Genomic DNA, 20,174 nt, shown 5'->3' on the forward strand with positions numbered 1-20,174 from the left:
ATTCTTTTACTTCTGGACTGAAACTTCAGGACATCTACTTTGTGGAGTAGAGTCACAGGCTACACTGAAATCAAGTGCTGAAAACCAGCAACAACATGTTGCCTACTAGATTAAAAAAAAAAAAAAAGATGCTTTTGAAATGATACAAGTGCTAACCTGCAGTATATTTCTGCTACATACATTGAGTAAATACAAGAAAGCAAACAAAAATTTCACCCAAGTTATGTAGAAAGAACCCAACTGAGGAAAGTTGAAACTGTACCTGAAAGAAAAGCCAGTTTTTTCTTCAGAATGGGTAATATTACTGACGCTTCCATTCTATTTCAGGTAATTTTCACAGCTCTGAAACACAAGAAGTTGAAGTTGTAAAGCAGGGGTAACAAATCAAGGTGTTTCACTAGAGAGCACTCTGGCCAAAACACTCGTGCTCCTCTGAAGAAAGTACAAAACAGAATCCGCAGTACTGTTAGAAAAACAAATCACCTAATTGCTTGGTCATTCAGACATAAAACAGAACATGTAAATAAAACTAGTGCTCTCATCTACATTTTCATAGTCCATTCTACATCACCAGGAATATTACTATGAAATACCTTTTGCCCCATTAGTATCAGGATGCCATCATTACCCTGCCATTAGTAGATCTCCAATTAAAGAAAAAAAATCTAACAGTCAAAATAAGCAAGTCTAACCTACAGATGGAAATGCTTTTTGCTCCTTTTGTCCCCAGATCCCTTCCTTTGTACAACTTTGTGCAAAAAAACTGCAGTTCGTTGTGATTAAACATTGGTGTTCCATTGACTATGAACAGGATGCCAGCACTGCAACCTCCTTCCTCCTCCAGGTGCACAAAGCAGCAACTCACACCCATGAGTATTCCTGAGGTCATGTTTTTGCTACACCCCAGAGCACTGCATACAGCACTTTCCTGGTAACAAACTTCACCTGCATCACAGCAATAACACCCTCCTATTCCTCCTGCACCAAGATCAGCATCATAGTTTTCAGATTCAATTATTCACCCCAATTAGACAAACTATCAAGAGAAAAACCTTTAAGAAAACAGATAAAACCCAACTATGAAAGAGTTGAGACAACCCACTCATATTAGACAAGAAAAATCACCAAAACAAACATACTGTTTATTCAGAAACTGGTTTCATACTGAAGAACTACTTTTTTCCCCTATTAGTAAGCGTCACAAAAATGACATGCAAGTTACTCAGCCCATGACATTAATTCGTAGTTGAAAACACTTTGAGAAACATTTCCTTTACTGGTCATAAGTTGGTAACTGTTGCACTTAGTTTACTCATTCAGAAACAAAACTCAAAGTGTTTAAGTAAACATACACTTCTGCTATTGCAGAATACAATCAAGAATTACACAGAAGTTATGTATTAGAAGTGGCTCTACTGATGAATGTCTGCTAAACAGTTGCATGAAATGATAAGTTTTAGTGATAACATCCCAAGGCATGCATTTGAAACAATCCAGTACAGCTAAGAGATTACATATATATATATATATTTATATATATATATTTTTTTTTATATATATATATAATCTCCAGTAAAAGACACAATTAAAGAAGGAAATAAAAGCATAGAAAAATGAAAAAACATTGGCAGATTACTAAATTCTGCTGCTTAACTTACTCAGTTGTAAAGAGCAGGAACCAGTCCTGAACATTAAGATGTAATACTGACAGACACATCAAATGCAGTGAGCCTACATAAATAAAAAGAATGACTTTGATGCAGACTGACTAGCACCTCAGCCATTCAAAAAACTGCAGCCTGAGCACTGGCAAATGACAAGCAGCAAAAGAACAGAAATCTTTCAGAAAGTTAAGTTCTGTAGGATGCTGAAAGGATACAAAATATCTAAGGAAATAATATACTTATTAAATGTGAAAATATGAATACACAAAGAATCATGGCTGCATTTTTTTTTTAATATACAAAAAATGACCAAATCTTCTTGGAGACTTAAATTAGCTTAAATTTTAATATGAGATTTCAAGAATCATTGGATACGTGCAAAAGACATATCAAGGGGTTTATATCAACAGATAATATTTACACATATGCACACATTGGGCTACTACTAGCCACCTTCCATTGAGTTTTGTTTTGATTCGAAGTGCTATGTGCAGATGGAGATTAGTTCCTAGAAAATTTCTCTGGCCTCTCCTTTCTTTTCTCGTGTTCAAAAACCTGACAATTTACTACTTCATACACTTCTGTCTCTTAATCTATATTTGCAGATTAGAATATGGTATCATTATATTGATACCATATCATGTCAGACTCTTTTCTGTGCTTGTACCATTTACTTGGTACTGCTCAACACCAAGCAAAATAGTGATACTATATGGAAGCAACAAACGACTTGGTCAAAGAACATTTTATCACACTTTCAGCCTGGAAGAACTACCACCCATTCTCTTTAACAAAAATAAAAATATTCACTATCTTCTAATTACATAGGAATCAATAAGCACAGCAATACAACATGGTTATCATGCACTTGCAGTCCACCCCTAGTCCCATGCTAACTCCAGGCAAGTCACACATTTCTATCAACCACTAGATAAATGTCTTCCACAAGTAATGTGTGGACCTACTGCCCTAGCTTTTAAGCACATATGAAAAACAAAGAAGAGAGACCCAGGAAAAGAAGTAGAATGCCAGTCAAGGAGGAAGCTTAATGAATCCTTCATTTTATCAAGGTGCTCCCCCTGAGGCAGCACTGAAAGTGCAATTGTTATTTTATATCAACTCCTACAGTGTAACTCATGATCATCAACTGATTGGGAAAGTTCTTATTTGCAGTAGCTAAAAGAATAAAGTAAGATCCAGAGCTCCTAAGCATTTCTTATTTTAAGGAACATATGAAATTAGCTCATAATCTTTACATGATTTAGTTCATTTCCTTCTCATACACCTTAAGGAGGAGGGAAAAAAAACAAACTAAGGTTAGTATTGGTTATTTTTACATACCCATGTGAAAAATCTCTGAAGTTTATGAAGAAACACATCCCCACTCCTGTAAAACTCAGAAGTGAGCTAAATTCTGATTCAGGATTCTTATGGGGTTGGGCTTTTGGAGAGGGCTGCTGGCAGGTTATTTCATGGCTGTTTGAGTGTTGTAGGTATTGGGGTTTTTTTTGTTTGTTTGTCTGTTTTTTTTGTTTGTTTTTGTTTTTAAGATTCCACTTTGTCTTGAAAGAAACATCTCCCTAAAGGGAATTAGTTCCAGGAAAATAAACTGAACAAATCAAAGAAATTGTAAGTGTACTTCTGCCCTCCCACCTTCCTCAAATAAACACTTACGTAAGCATTACATTTACACAATTTAATCTTACATATGGTACAATACGTATAACACTGGTGTGTTATTGGCATCGGTTTCTGGCAAGTAACCCAGGTCCCTACCACAGCAGGCAGACCAGCAAGCTACCTGTTCTAGGAGAGGGAGCTGAGCTGTTCCCACAGTGTTGGCAAAGCCACAGCGTGAAAGAAAGGAAAGCCCAGAGCGGCCTTCAGCATCTTGCTTGGTTCCTTTAAGATCAAAGTGAGAACAGCTCCTGGAGAAAGCTTTGCAGTACCAACCTACAAGGAACAACATTTTGTGAATATTAGTGGATTCACCCTTCAAGACATTCCATCACACCTTATTTATTACTAAGTCTTTAGAAAACTTCAGCATGAGAGAGGCTCATCAGGAAAGCAATATTTTGTATTTAGGTGCAGCCCTTTAACTCCTCTTAGTCTAAAACCAAAGGGAGACAGTAGGCATCAATTTCTGCTCAGACTGCTACTATTGCCCTACAGCTGGTGTAAATACAACCTACAGACCACTTCTGAGAGGTAAACACCAGACACAGAAGATAACAGCAAAGCTGAGAGGAATCTGAGGTCTCCATAAATTGCTGTTAATAAATGCCTGAACCTACCTTGCCCCACTCCTCAACCCCTTAAAAGTGATCTCCCATATTTACAAAAAGAATCAACTCCTATGAAGAAAAAGGTAAACCTAATTCTGCACAGAAAAATACCTAATTCAAGATAGGTCCCAGAAAAAAGAGCCCAAAATTATTTTTTATTTTCTTTAATTCAAAGCACAAGGCTTTAGATTGAGATCTGGAGCTCTGAGTACTTCTATATTCATGTGCACAAATAGAACTTTTTTCCTTGGGGAAAAAAAAAAAAAGTTAACAGAATCCAGATTGTAAGTGATCTAGAGGAAGTGGGGAAAGAAAAAAGAACGAACAAAACTTCAATCAGGGCACCCGAGGTAAAATACAGTAAGTTTTCCTTTTCTTGATGAAACAATGAGCTTCATTGCCAACAAAAAACCCACTGACTTTTTTTTTTTTAACTAAGAAACAGAAATAACACTTTTTTGTCCTCCCTCCCTGCTCTAGTGTTCATTACCACCCCTTAGCGCCAATTTCCCTACTTAAGTGACTTTGTTATTTATGTGTATAAAGCACTTCCCACACTAGAGAAGGAAGCAAACAGAAATTCTGTCTTTCAGGAAACTGCATCTCAGTGCAGCTTGCACTTTAAACAATTACTCAGATAAGAACCCTATTAAATCCTCCTGTATGCTGCAGACAAAAATCTGTGGGCCGTTACACTAAATACTAAACACTAAACTCAAAAATGACTCCAGAAATCATTTCTGCCTTTCCATTAGAAGCTAAACCATGCACGTAGCTAAATAGCTTTAATAGTATTCTTTTTTCTTTCAGATGTGGAACATGCAGCTCATAAGGTGAAAAAGGAAAAATCCTTAAGTTATACTTCAAAGTTACTAAAAATTGATTTTATTATAATCAAGAATGAAAGCAAACTTCCACACTCACTTCATAATCATAGCACCTTCACATATAAAAGTGTTAACTTACTGACTCCAGTGAGCAACTTTTTTTGCTGTTAGTAAAACACCAATTTCACTACATCGTTTTCATTTCTCACAATATTGGCAGTGTTCATGGATCAAAATAGTTCTTTTGTTCCATATTTCCTGTAACCAAAGGAAATATTCTGTTCATTGAGAGTGAAGGGAGGTGAGTCAGAACTGTAATTTAAACACCTGCCCTTTGTTCCAGAAGCTCCTGAAGTTTGCAGTTACCCCTCTTCTATGAGAGTTCTGACATGCTCTATCCAGAAGAAAACTCTACAGCAGGCTGTTTGAACACACCAGAAAAAAAAAAGTCTTCAGGATTAAAGAAAGGTTTACTGCCTCTCACTATCTTTAACACTCCAGAGAATCTCAGGGTGAATGAAACTAAATGCTATTTCTCTACTGGAAAGAAACAATTTTAAGAGATCCTGTGTTTACTTTGCACTGACAGCATTCAAAGGTACACTAATAAGCAAAATCACATGCAAGTATACTTAGTCCTGTAAATAACTAACCTGTTTGGAAGACAACATGATGACGGTCCTAAACTGACCATCAAGCTCTCAATTTAAAATAAGGAAGGTCAGGAAAGAATGATGCGATTTCAACACTATAATGGTGTCTAGCTGGAAGAAACAAGTCTATCATGAATTCAATTTTTAAAAAAAAAAACATTTGACCTTAAAGAAAAAAAGCAAGAGAGAGGAAAAATAATAACACAAGAAAACTGAAAAGAAGAGATTTCACTTATAGAAAGTGAACTTCTACAACAGGTTGAATTTCATCACTTCTGAATTTCATCACACTAATTTTATAACCTCAAGTGTTACAGATAACAAAACAAGTTAAAAAGATTAAATACATTTGCTGTAGGTCAGAAACAATTCAGAGTGCTGCATGCCCACCTCCAATCTGCTTGAGATGTAGTATTTTTATTGGCTCTATTATAAAATTTCTGTATATAGAAAACATGCTAGAAATGAAATAACTACAGTGAAGAACTCACTGATCTTGTTTCGAATTACCATGGCTTTCAGGTTTTTAAAGCAATATACCTGTGTTCATCTTCAGCTATGTATTTGCTTTTTCAGAATATTTGCACAGAAATACTGGAAGATCAAATATTTCAGTCTGTACTCCCATGCAAAATCAAATCATGACTAGGCAGGCTGCATCCCCTATCACTTCTGAGCTCTAGCAAAAGTCATGCAGTTTGATCCAGGACAATTTGAAATTCTAAAAATACTTTCTAAAAAAAAAAAAAAAAGTAAAATAAAACTACAGAAAGCACTCAAAAATAAAAGTTGTGCGAAGTGCAAAGTCAAAATGCATAATTCCTGATGAAGATATCATCTGCATTTTCTACTGTATGTCTTCAGTTTCATACAATAAAATTAATTAAATAAGAAATTACCAGATGCTGTTAAAAATCATTTGAAAAGTCTATTAAGAAGGCAGATGAAGTCCACGAGCTTGCACTGACTAGGTGATTGGAAGATGCCCTGAACACACTAGAGAACCTGACTGCAATTAACGTGTTTTCTCTCTAAGCAATCCAGTGGGAGCCACAATCAAAATGAATTCAGGATCAGGAAGAATTATTACATACACAGTTATAGAATCAAAGAATCATTAAGGCTGGAAAAGGCCTTTAAGATCAACTAGTGAAGTGGCCCACCCACATCAAATACTGCCCACTACACGACATCTGTAAATACTAAACCTACCCTTTCCTTAAACCTCTCCAAAGAGGGTGACTCAACAACTTTCCCAGGCAGCCTGTTCCAATACCTCACCACTCTTTCAGAGAAGTTTTTCCTAATATCCAACCTGAATTTTGCATGGTGCAACTTGAGGGCAATCCCTCTCATCCTATCACTGTCACCTGGGAAAAAAAGGCTGACCATTGCCTCACCACAACCTCCTTTTAAGTTGCTGTGAAGGGCAATAGTTTCCTCTGAACTTTCCATTCTCCTCAGCCCACTCCTCATAAGACTCATGCTCCCAATCCTTCACTAACTTCATCGCCCTTATCTCAACATACTCCAGGGCCTTGATGTCTTCTTTTTGAGGGGTCTAATTGCTCAAATTCATTAGATTTGAACTCAAAGTGGATCCTTAAATGAGTCTGTCTGTTCAGGAGTACCTATTGCAAGTTTCAGAAAACTAGTATTGCATTATTTTTGTCACGTATCCAGCAATACAGAGTAGCTGATCTGCTAAACACAAGATGAAAGCTCAGGAAAAAAAAAAAAAATCTGGTTTCCATTCCTTGTCCTGCTATGAAATATACATATGGCTTTCAGCAAGTCATTTATCCCTTTTAGTCTTCATTCAGTCTCTCCATCTGTAAAACGGAGATGTTATGCATTAGTTCCCTTTTTGCAAGAGCATTGTGATGTTTAATTCATTAATGTTTTGAACACTTGAGAGAATATAAGGAGCTCCATAGATTTGCCTATAAATAGCCAAGGAGCAGATGGGCAGCTACATTCAAAACTGTAGCAGCTTGCAAGTCCAGACACAAACAATAGCACAAATGACAATAGACATTCTGAAATACTGGAAAAACAAAAAGAAAATAAACCTTGATCATATAGGCTGAAGTTTTGAGCTTTTAAAAATCAACTTCTGAATTGCAAGCCTTCAAAATTAACAGCTTCATTCTCTGAAGCCAGCACACAGATGCTAACTCCAACCCAAAAGAAGCATTAGCCCAGACAATCTGGATCAGCTTAAAACAACTTCATCCATACACAAAATAAAATCCATATGCAAGACAGAAAAAGCTAAATATCAGAGTTACCGTAGATCATTATTTTATCTTCCACTAAAGCTACATTAAAGTTATGGGATAGTGGCAGAGAGAACACAAGAGGATTTCCCCCACTACACCCCAGGGGAATTTGAGAAGCACACTAAAACCAACCAGAAAGGGGGAAAAAAAAGCTGTAAACATTCAATCATTACCTTTGTTTCTAATCAAAGAGCAAATTGAACTGGGTTGCTCAGCTGGACAGATTCAAAGTAACAATAAAGCTGACAGATGAACATCAGCTTAGGTACTCAAAAGCAGATAACCAACACATTAGGAGCATCATTTTTTTTAGTGTTAGAAGTCCTTGAACAAAATAGTTAAAAAAAACCCACAAACTTCATGTTGCGCCTATTTTCAAATTGTACATGAAGAAAATACTCCTAATCTTCCTTAAAAATGATAATTCATACCAAAGGATTAAGAAAATAAAAACTATGGACTGATGAGAGTTCATCAGTATACAAGTTCATTTGTAAAATGCAACTATACAATGTCAGTTCTATTAAACATGTGTGATTAGTACTCTTAACTCAGCAACTTGTTAATTGCAACAGCAGGTCAGTGTAGCTTGAAAAACACATCCAACTTCTGGATAAACGTTCTGTCAACAGTGTGCAAAGCTACCATCCAAAGGCATATCAGCACAGCCTTATCAAATTTCAGCCTGGAAAGTGTACTCAGTTTCTCCTGTCCTTTTTTTTCCCCATCTGGATAATCAAGTCCTAACTTGTACACATGGTCATTCATCTAACAATCAAATTTGAAAGTGTTGTCTTGGATAACTACCTCCTCTATTTAATCCATCTTTGGTATTCAATTCCCCTGCTGCCCCCCCCCCCCCCAATATACTGAAAGCAGTGAAATAAATGATGAGTGGCAAAAAGAAATGATGAGCAACTTAATGAAAAGGGAGCAAGCAAATGGAAATCAAGAGAATAAGAGCAGCTATGCTACCCAAAAAGAAAAAGGCATTGTACTCGTAAGTTTTAACTTCAATCTCAGTCAACCATTCATTTCACAGAACAAGTGCTTTTCTTCAGACTTGCAGCAAATGTCAGAGCAAAAGAGAAGGAAGAGCATAGAAACAGTACAGCTAGCTAATAACCCACACTTGCAACACAGGATACCTGCACCCCAGGCTTCTCACACAAGGGCAGGCACAGGGCTGCAGCAATTAGCACACTCCAGAGGAACAGCACTACTCTGGATTCAAAAGGTCAAGTCCACAGCCAGCAGTCAAACTCCAACCCACAGAAAAGCAGAAGTTTGTAATGATGTCGCAACATGTGATATATGAAATTATTGCTTGCTTCAGTTTCCTAACCTTTCCAGCCCCAGGCCTAGCCAAATATACTGTATATGCTAAGTTACAGCAGTATCCAAGAAGCTTTAAGCTAACAAAGGAGAGAAAGTGCTTGTCAGGTTTTGTATGGATCCCTTATTTCCTCTCCCGCCCATCTACAGAGAGCAGTAAACAACAGGGCTTTCCATAGAACATCATAACCTCCCTTTCAGGATGCTAGCACAGACAGCAGCAGAATCCGATTGACCTTACTGCCTCTCTCGCAACAGGCAGCCAAAGCATTTGCAAGGAGCTGCAGTCATCTGGAAGAATCCCAGCTCACTTCAGAGCACTGAGTGACCACAGCATAAGCAAAATGATGCAATATGGGAGGTGGCTTCTTACACCCCTTTGCTATTTGAACGTAATAATAAGTCAATAAGTCAACTGAAATACAACGTTTAAAGCACAGCACAAACATTTTCTTCCTCATGATGCTTCCCTAACACCCATTAAAAAAAAAAAAAACAACAGGTTCAGCTCTTAAAATGTACTTAGTTGCAAATCATGCAGAAGCAAGACAAATCAGACTGCAAACACTTGTAACTGAAACAATCTCAGTTTAACTTAACAAAAAAATACTGAATAATAGAATAAAATGAGATACACCTCCCTCCTTACTTCCTCTACTGAAGGAAAAAAAAATAAGCCACACCACAACAGTCAGAAGCTTGCACAAAAGAATTGGGCAAAATAAGTCCCTTATCACCAATACTTTAAAGAATTGGCCAAAACCAGTTCATGATGAAAGATTGCAGAGACCTCTTACGCCTTTGGTAGTTTATAAAACTAAGTAGACAGTAGGAGAAAAGGGACAATTCCATAAGCAGCCAAATCAAAAGATGAAGTCAAGGGACAAACAGCTGCACTGATGAGTGCAACTGTTGGCAGTTCAGAGTAAGTGGAAAATAACTTTCCTCTGGGGTGCCAGATTAGAACTTCTTGTTCCTTTTATAACATTTATATAAGAAAACAATCTAGTTCTACAACCTCAGAACAATACACATACTTGGCATTGATTATGAGTTCATGTGGCTCAGTCCCTCAGAATCATTTCTCAGGACAGTATGACACTATAATTGCACAGAAACAAAAAGAAACACTCTTCTCAACTAAAAGCCAGAAAGAGTCTGGGGCAGAGGCCAATAAGTTGTTTGAGAAGAAAGTCGAGTGGAGAACACAGAAGTACTGCAGAAAAAAAGTTATTCTTTTAAGGTGGAGAAAACTGACCCAAAACAAATCACTAACAGTGAGACTATTTACAAATCTCTTAAACTGAGTTTAATATCTGACAAATTAAATTCCCAGTTAAGGAAAAAGACTGTGTGTGGGCTTTGAACCATCTTGAACAGTTGCCTCTGTATTTAAAAGTAATATATAAGGTAGTGTCACATACCTCAACTCACTGCAGAGCACACAGATTAGACACAAAGAGGACAATAATTTAAATCCCTGCATAAGAAATATGCAATTTGAGAACTTTGCTAATCTTAACCAAACAGGAAAGTAGAAAACTGAGATGTTCCAGATCTGGGCCATAAAGAGCACATTTTCAAGTTCACAGTGTTCAGAACAACAGAGATGCATTGCAACACAAAATAACCATGCTGCCCTTTAAATACTGTGCATGAAAGAAATAAATCTCTCAACTTGTAGGGCTGTCTTCGGTTTTTGTGCTCACGTGAAAAATCCTGAACATTTCGGCTCCAAACCACAATCAAATCAGCCAGAGCAACCACCTGCAGTAACCACAGCACTGCTCATCCTCACAGTAAAAGATACAACATTATATATGGCAGTAGAAATAGGTGGTCATAGGCTTTAGAGAAAAAAAATAATAAAGCTTTAAACCGCTATCTGGAGTATCTTGTATGAATGTGCTATGCCTTTGCATTTCACACTGATGCTATTTTCTAGGGCTCAATTAGAACATTACATGAAAGAATCAGCAAACACTATGCCAGACCTGGAGGCTGGCAGCACTGCCTGTGGCAATGGGGCTGGAGCTTGATGATCTTTGAGGTCCCTTCCAACCTAAGCCATTCTATGATTCCACAGTATGATTTGGAGCATACAGACTAGAAACCAGAGTGTTCAACAACACCTAAAAGCAGATAAGCCATGGCACCTTTCATTTATGTATTATGTCAGTCTCAAAACTCTCTCTTAAGAATGGTCATTTATTTTCTCAAGTTCAAACACATACATAATACATTAACATCAAATCAATCTATTTTCTTCAGGCAACACTTGTTTTTTTTGTCTGGCCTACATTCATCGTCTCATATCTTTCTATGAACACATCTCTGTGGTGCTGGAATTTAGCTTGGCATGTGCCTACATTTACCTCCCCTGAATTACTGCTTCCATGAAGCTCTAAGTCACACCATCATCTCTTAACTAATTTCCTTTGGGTGTTCTGTCCCAGTGTTCCAAATTTTACTTGGTCCTAAAAAAGGCTGCAAACTTAGAAACAGGAAGGCAACACTCCATATTCATTTTTCTGCCTGTTCACTCAAGGTATTCAAGTCTTATTTCTCTTGTGTACATAAGCTTATCAAGACCAGAACAGCAACAATTTCTTTCGCTGCTTTTAGAACTTCTTCCTTACTCTCACCTACAATCACGGCACTCTTCAGACCTTGCTCAACCCCAGTCTTACACGGAAAGCATCATCCACGCAATTGAGAACGCTGCTGCAGGAGATACTATGTGAAACACTGTAACACAAACCAAACTGCAGAATGCAGTTACAGTATCAGAAGCTTCCCTTTTGTCATACTAGGTTTTGAAGGTTTTACAATGTGGCAAGATGGACAAGAAAAGTAGGTGAGTTCAAGAGGACACCAGCAACAATTTAAGTACGCCTGTACAACACAAGCTTCAAGGATACTTCTGAAGGCAGTGTATTCACCAGCTTCATGACACCCAAATAAATCACAGAAAGATTTGTGCAATCTTAGTTTTGGAACAGATCAGTCTTACCATTCGTACTGGAACACAACACTTTCTGTTCAGGGTTAGAGGTGCAGCTCTAAAGTCCAGACTCTGCAAATCTAGATTAAGAACAGTCTGTATTTTTATTTTTTATTTTTTTTAAGAAATTAATACTCATCCTATAACTTTATTGCTTGGAAACTGACAGCAGGGCTTTAATATAAAGCTACATGATAAGGGAACTACTTTTCCAGTATACATTCACAAATTCTTGCAAAACTAAGTATTCAAGTTGCCTGGGACAGCAGGAATCCTGCATTTTCTACCAAAACATATGGTAGACATCAACATTGTTTATAATTAGCAGGCAATGCTCCTGAGGCAGCACCGGAAGCAGTGGGAAAGTAACAAGATCCAGAATCCTCACAGTACACTTTCAGGCAGAGGTAATCTACACTGAGCTTTTGGCTAAAGGAAAAAAGCTTTTGTGAAAAGATGAAGGTACTCCTATGAACTAAGCCAAACACTGTTTTTTTTTTTTTGTTTGTTTTTGTTTTTTAAAGTGAATTAGAATTTGAACTCAAGATGGAAAAAGTCCCCATCCGTATTAGGAAAATGCAGGATTAAAAGATAAGCATCAAATGAAAAGCCTCAGCAAATTCTTAAAGACTTGCAGGAGACCTTGCAGTGGTGATTAAATACCACCCAACAACTCACACCTGTGTTTACAGTATTACTAAATACCTTTCACAGGTTATACAGCTAACTAAGCTGCAGCAGTCAATACAACACTCTCCCACAAAAGATGTTCTAAATTCATCAAGAGTGGTATTACCAGAAGTTTGCCAGAGAGACAAATAAACCAAAAAGATGGAGAGAAGGCAAGAGTACATACCTTCAGATCAGGTATGAAGGTATCAACAGCAAATGCTGAAGAAACCTGGGAAGATGTGCTGTGAGAGTTCAGAGACATCATTCCCTAACACTACCATCAGCCAGGGGAGGCTTCACCCATTTGATTTGGAGCTACCCACTGAAAATAGTGCATATTTCCTGACTACTCATCATCCCTCCTCCTCTTCCTTTGCCCTACAGACTTGGCCAGTTGCGTAGCATCACAATTAAGCTCATCACTGACGCATTTTGTCTATTCCACATGTATGCCCCGTTCCCTCCCTCATGTCCCTCCCAAACAGCAGCAAGCTGATGCTGACCTGAAACTGATCTGATACATTTTCTTGCACACTGTTAGAAAACAGGAATCAACACCAAAACTGTATGTTTTCCCTGTTAGCATAAGCTACACTGAGAAATAAATTAGGTATGGAATTGCATAACTACAACTAATAACTCCAGGAGACATCAGGGCACTGTTTCTTATCAGACAGCAACAATTTTCTCAGCTTGTTTTTCCCTCCCTCAGAAAAAGTGATGATTCAGATATCTAAACTGCAAATAAGACATCAACTATTGTTACTTCAGGAAAAACTGTTGGCTGAGATGATTTTATACAATTCTCCAAGAAGCAACAACTTATGATGGAACAAACAGTGCAAAACTCTCAAACCCATCACTGAGAACACTGGAATTATCTCTAAGTTTGTTTGCTTTTGACCACAAAACAAAGAAGGATCAGCACCCTCCAGGAAAGCACAGGCCTCTCTGACCATGCTTCTGTTCTTAAGTCCACCATCCCATCACCTTCATTAAGTTGACAACAAAATGGTTGATAGGGACCACAAGATCAAGATTGTAAAAATGCATAAACTCAAAATATGAGAGCCCTTACACGAGACACCAACTGTTCCTGGAATATAATCATTGTACTTGTAATTTACTGTGCACTACACCTTAACAGACAGTATCACCAAATGGGGAAAGGAGGAAAAAAAATAACACAACAAACAGTGCTTCTTCATCACAAGGAATTTAAATGAGTGAACAAAGTCAGCATCCAATCATTTGGATAATGCAGACACTGCAATACCAGGAACGCAAAGGGCCACTATTTCCTTTGGGACAGAGATGAAAGAGCCACTTACAAGAGCAGCCGCTGATACCAATCCACATAAGCATCGCCAATTGTGCTCACTGTAAAAAACGCACCAAATTAAAAAAAAAAAAAAAAAGCATACCACATCAACAATCTGCTTCACTCTTAAATAGTTGCTTCTGCACAGGGATACACGACATGTTAAAGCACTTCAGAGAATATCTCCTACCAACAACTGTCTGCCTGAAAGGCTCTACGAACGGGCAGCACGAGACGCTACAATCACGGGGAAAGCAAAGCCAGACACCATCAGACAATGGACCTGTCAAAAATCAAAGAAATGGCAACCGGGGCCGCGAGCAGCCCGTGCCGCAGCCGTGAATCAGCTCTCCAGAACCAGCAGCGCTTCCACGCGCGGCGCCCGGCACGAGGCAGTGCTGGTACCAGGGCTGCTCCCGCTGACCCGCTCCGGGCAGCCCCGAGAGGCCGGGCGCTCCCGCACAAAGGCAGGCCCCGGCCGCCCCCCCGCAGCGGCCACGTCCGTAGCGGCGGCACGGACAAAGCCCGGACCTGTTGCGCCAGCTCCCCCGGGCGACGGAGCTCGGCCCCGCCGGGGCTGCCCCGCGAGGCCGGGACACCGGGACACCGCGCCACTCCGCGCCCCGGCCGGCCGACACCCGACGGAGCGGGGCACCCGCGGCCGCCAGGGAACAAAGCGCGGCCAGGCCGCCGAGCCTGCGCGGTGCTCGGGGCCGGGGCCGCGGCACGGGAAGAGCCCCTGCGGGCGCGTACTCACCGGGCTGCGGCGCTCCGGGTGCCCGGGCGTGCAGGGCAGACGCGGGGTGGAGTCGGGTCCCGCCCGCTCCGGCCGGGCTGCGGCGGCCGCCCCGGCGAGGGCTCCGACCCCTCCCCCGTCGGCAAGGAGACGGCGGCCACGGGCCGCCGACCCGCCTCCGCCCGCGCCTGGGCTCCCGCCTGCGGGACACGCAAACGCCCGCCTCTCTCCCTCCGTCGGAGCCCCCGCGGCAGCTGCGCGGGATCCGGCCCGGCCGGGAGACGGCAACGAGAAGCCCCACCCCGCCGGGAGACAATGCGCGGCCGCCGCCCCGCTAGGGGGTGCCGCGCCGCCGGCCTGCAGCCCGCCCCTCCCAGCTGGGGTCCGGGCTCGTGCCGCGCTCGGCGCCGCCGCGATGGGGCTGCTCGAGCTCCAGCAGCAGCGCTTCTCTGAAAAACTCGTCCACTGCGTAAACGAGTGGCTGTAAGGCGCGCAGGCCTTGCTTGCCAGTGACTTTGTAACTATCCGGTCCGCAGACAGAGTGCTGAGCACGTGTTTAATTAAAGGCAAACTGACTGCAGGTGGAACTGATCAGTAGTAACGTCCTGAACAGTGCGTTATTGACTACTTCCACCTGTGGCCCTTTGACGCTGATCTCAATAACCACACAACTAATAACTTCTTTGCCCTAGATCATAGCTGATAACTTCCCATCCTTATCCAGCTTTGGACAAACATCCTTTCACTGCTAAGCAAGGCTAAAACAATACTAGTGAAAATGTGAAGTCTGGAAAGAAACACTGCAAAGAAAACCAGCCCACACTCTGCTCTCACTTTCCACCTAACTGCCCAAGGTCAGGTTGCTATCAGTCTTAACACTACAGCTGAACCCATTGTTTCTGGACTATATAATGGCACTTAATAGCAAAAAGAGAGTGGCAAACTCTTGTAACAGGCATCTTACTTTTACTATTTGCAGAATGACTGAATATAACTTACTGTGTCCCACTCCAAACACAAGAACTGTCTCAGAGGCTACAGCTGCTTGGTTTCTCTCCTCTAAACAGCTTTGTGGAAGCCCAGCTTTCCTACCAGCCCACCGCTGCCTGTGGTAGGACTCATGGGCAGAGCATGGCTATCACACTGACCTCACACATCCCCCCTCTCAACAGCACAGCCCCTCTGATGCCCAAGAGCTAAAAACAGAGAGTTATCAGTAGTATATTCAGAGGTGATCAAAGAGACAGGACTCATCAGCCTGCTTTTCTGGATCTCTCTTTTCTGGAAGAATGTTTGCAACAGCAAAACAAAAGGAAGAACAACAAACAAACATCAGAGCCCAGATGAACGTACTTTGAGCTGTGGATCACAGCAGGTAAACCCTTCATGGATAGTAATGAGCATAGAGAGCAGATGGGTTTCCTTGTTGGCAGCAAGGAGCGAGGATCTTGCCCACAGTGTCAGCACATTGAACCCTCAGCCTCATTTCCAAGTTTCTGCAGCAGCAGCCAAGATCTGAGCATGGTCTCAGCAAAATAAGATTCCAGATATAAGGAATCTTATACTAATTGGCTTGAAATAAAGGAGTAGTTTCCACTATTATTGAAAAACAAGTTAGATAGGTGCAAATGCATTGCCATATTTTCACAGAGGCAGAACCTGAGGCTGCACACCCATTCGCCCAGCTGAATTTTGTGTGCAAAAAACGCATTTGAGAGATCTTTGATTAGAGCTCCACTTCTTTGTTTCAGGAGCCACAGAGAATCACTGGTGGTACACACACGCTATTTTGAGAAGAGAGCCCAACCAAATAGTTGAAGTTTTAGAAGAGGAAAGACCTCTTCTGTATAGCCAAGAAGTAGATAAAATACCCCTGGAGTTTATGAAATATTATAATGCAGCACAGCACAACTTAGTGAGTTATAATAGAATACAGTATGATATGGCACAATACAACTGTAATGCAATGGAAAGCACAACAATGACAGCAGAGCAGCAAGGTCCCAGGCTACAACAAGGGAGTTTGCTCAAAAGCAACAGCCATAGGCATAAAAATAAAGAAGCTACCTTACCTTCAGAAGGCTACAGGTACACAAGAATCTCCAGTAAGGTCCCCTCACCACCACTGCCACCACTTAAATGAGGTCTGGGGAGGGCTGGATCCCAGCTGCACCCCTTTTCAGTTACTCAAGTGGATTGCATACACCTGAGCTCCCCTGCATTGGACCCGCCTTCCCACCAGGTGATCAATCATTGGTTCAGGCCATGACTTAGCATTTCCACTACAATAGCACCGTGTGGTACAGTACAGTATGATATGGCATGACGTAGTACAATGTGGTACAACATGGTGTGATATGGTACAGGATCGTGTGTTGTGGGTTACAGGTCAGACTCAAAGCGTGATTGTAAAATGGGGTTATACCAGGCTGGCAAACAGCCACTAGTGGGATTTCCCAGGGCTCCTTTTCTGGGGCTGGTCCTCTTAAATGATGTGGTTGCTGCACTCAAACATATACTGAGTACATTTGTGGATAACACTGAATTGACAAGAGCTTTTGGCAGGCAGATCTTGACACAGGCTGGGCAATCACTACCTGTTTGAAATTTAAGTCTCAGATTCTGCATATGGGTTGGGCAACCCTGACTATACAAACTGAGTGAGGGACAAGAGTCTGGGGAGCAGCCTGCAGTAACTTTAATGCTTTAAGACAGACCCAATAGTTGCTCTAATCTATGCCATGGCTACAGCTGTGCTAGTTTGAACACAACATGTTGTAACAGGTTTTCTGACTCTCCTTTTCCAGGTGTCCTCTGCTGAGTAATTTGGCAGGATAGAATCTGAGATTAACAATTTTGTTTAAGGTCCTTCTGGAAACCCAGAGGCATAGTTAATGGCTTTTGCTATGTGAACTACCAGGAAAAGGAAATCACGGTGTATTTTTGTACCAAGGATCAATTTGACTAAAATGAGCCTTCGTATATGTTATTATTTTCCAGCAAGCATGCCAGATTTAACCAACCATGAATAGAAGTAAATAGGCTGAAAACATCCTGAGCCTTGGGAGCTTTGCTGTGTACCAGCACAACAGAGCCTTTGTTACAGGCAGAGCTGTGCTCTCACAATGCAGTCACTGCCTCCAGCTTCAGCTGCTATGCTTCCCGAAAAAACAGCCGCCAAGGAAAACCAAACCAACCCCCACAGGCTTCCAGTGGGCAGCAGCTCCTCACTGTGACAATGGGCCTGGATGCCACCAGGTGTGACAGGACCATCCTTTGCAGCACCCCAGAGCAGCTTTCACAGCTTTGTTCTAGCTCCATGTAGCGCTGCTGGACACAGCCTTGCACCAGGCAGGCTGGAAACCCTCCAGCTGCAAGGATTTACAGGCTAGCTGCTTTGCTTGTTGTTTGCTTCCATATCTCCATGCAGCAGATAGATGCTTGTTTTCACCTGTAGCTCGAAAATGGTTGTGAAGGTTAAGTTAGTGTAAACTAGCTAAAGTGGCTAGAGATACAGATTGCAGGCTATGGCAGTTCATAAATTGTGTATATTGTAAATCAGAAAATAATTTTATGCACTGGGATTTGTACAAGCTGGCTCTGATGAACTGAAAATAAAAACTAGAGAGATCCTGTTATGGAGTTTTGTGATCACAACAAGATGGTATCGCTGTATTCAGTAGTGAGCAGCAGACATCTCCTACTTTAAAGCCCTGTGTGTTTGTCATGCAGGCAGAGTCTTGTTGGCAAAACAGTGGGAAAAATCCCTCCTATTTTGATAATCAGTATTGGAAGGCTTGAGAAGTGGAACTGACAGAAACATACGAGCATTCAGTGCACATTCAGAACATCACAGAAACAAACAAAAGATCTAGTATGGGGTTGAGTATGTTACTGCTCACTGAATTCCAAAGGTAGCCACATTCACCTGCTAATTAGGACAAAAAAATTTAATGCCACTTAAAACACAATGAATAGTTCTTAATCCTGAACTGAGGAGGGTTTTGTGTTTTTTTTTTTTTTTTTCTGAAGCAACTGCAACAAAGCCTTAAGTTGTGCCCTTAGTAGAATCCCAAATTCAAGTCCTGGTAACCCAACAAGTGAGGTTCCATTCAGTGCTCAGCGTGGCTGGCACTCTGCAGAGGAAGCAGGCTTTGAAGGACCTGTGTTTCGTTATGCTCATGCTTACCAAGCAGTGTATCAAACAATCTTGTAAATAGCTGTCTCAAGTTGGTGATAATTTTGAAGTTCCTTGCTGAAATAATTTTTTTTTAAAAAGTGAAAACCTCCGTTTTACAAAGGTCTTTGCATGAGTGACATGTCTCTAATGAGACAGCACTATGAATCTTTGCAAGACTCTGAATAAACTGGTTTTGTGTCTTTTTCCATATGAATTTTTGTGCTGGGGGAAACAATAAAGCATACCCTGATCTTATTGTATCCTTCCAAGTACCATTATAGGCTGTTGGATTATATGTCCTGCAGCAAGTTCTGCAGTGACTTATTACTTTGTCTAATTACTTTTTACTCCCTATAAAATGCTTCATAACTTGTCCATTTCTTTCTGCTGAGGAAATAAGGGCATTCTTGTAAAAAATAAAAGTGTTAAACCTATATGGCCTGGGTAGGTACCAGAGAAACGTCAGAAGTGTTTCATGGGAAATGAAGCTATCTCTGGTCAGTGTCTTGCTGTACACATTTCTTGAACACAGTTTCCTCGAGGATTTATTTCATTTTGGGAAGGAGAAATAGTTGCTGGTTGTCAGCAGAAGTCTCACCTGACACTGCATACCATAAGGGGAATGTCTTCCTCTCCACACAGGAAATCTGTCCATAGCTCCAGCTGGAGTCTTTTTGTGCAGTAACAAGGATATGGATCTTGATCCGGTCTGTTCAGACAGAAGGTACCAAAAGCAGGAGACCAGCATGCCTCAGGTCACCTTTGTGGCTGCTGGGAAGGAGATGAGGACTAACTCACCTGTCAGGTTGTGCCATCCCACTGAGCAGGCTTGGTGAGATGTCTGCACCATGCTCAGGTGATGGTTGGCTCAGTCTGATCAGGGGTTAGTGCTGTGCTGCTTGCTGAATAAAAGGAACTACTGTACTCACCATACAAGGTATCATATGAGGCATAACTACTCTGAAAAACATGACTGAAGCGCTAACTCTAGAAATAACAGAGAGAGTGTGATTGTCAGCAGTGCTTTTCAATGACTCCAATACAGAACACCTAATGTTCTGTTTGGACCTCATGTGTCCTGCTTGCACAAGAAAACAGAACAAACAGAGATTTTTCTCATGAGGTTTGATTACATCGTGACTCCCTGCAGCTTGTTTACCCTAGCCATGGCATTTGTTAGCATTAGCCTGTCAAAAAGACTTCATGCAGTAC

The 20,174-nt window shown here is 40.9% G+C and overlaps 1 protein-coding gene across 7 annotated transcripts in view; it reads right to left on the reverse strand.

Moving 5' to 3' along the window:
- Nucleotides 1–20,174, reverse strand: part of SESTD1 (SEC14 and spectrin domain containing 1) — a 63,184-nt gene that overhangs the window by 38,564 nt on the left and 4,446 nt on the right. The window contains exons 1-3 of one of the 7 annotated variants that reach the window (XM_048952789.1): nucleotides 16,855–16,905; nucleotides 3,466–3,617; nucleotides 263–342 (exon numbers count right to left, since the gene is read on the reverse strand). In XM_048952789.1, coding sequence (XP_048808746.1) covers nucleotides 263–317 — 55 coding nt within the window. In that variant the 5' untranslated portion in view covers nucleotides 318–342; nucleotides 3,466–3,617; nucleotides 16,855–16,905. Of the gene's footprint in view, nucleotides 1–262; nucleotides 343–3,465; nucleotides 3,618–4,918; nucleotides 5,050–14,803; nucleotides 15,035–16,854; nucleotides 16,950–20,174 lie in introns of those variants that run through there. The other 6 variants (XM_048952788.1, XM_048952787.1, XM_048952790.1 and 3 more) reach the window with 6 other exon arrangements.

The sequence above is a fragment of the Lagopus muta genome, chromosome 8 (assembly GCF_023343835.1).
Source record: "Lagopus muta isolate bLagMut1 chromosome 8, bLagMut1 primary, whole genome shotgun sequence".
NCBI lineage: Eukaryota > Metazoa > Chordata > Aves > Galliformes > Phasianidae > Lagopus > Lagopus muta.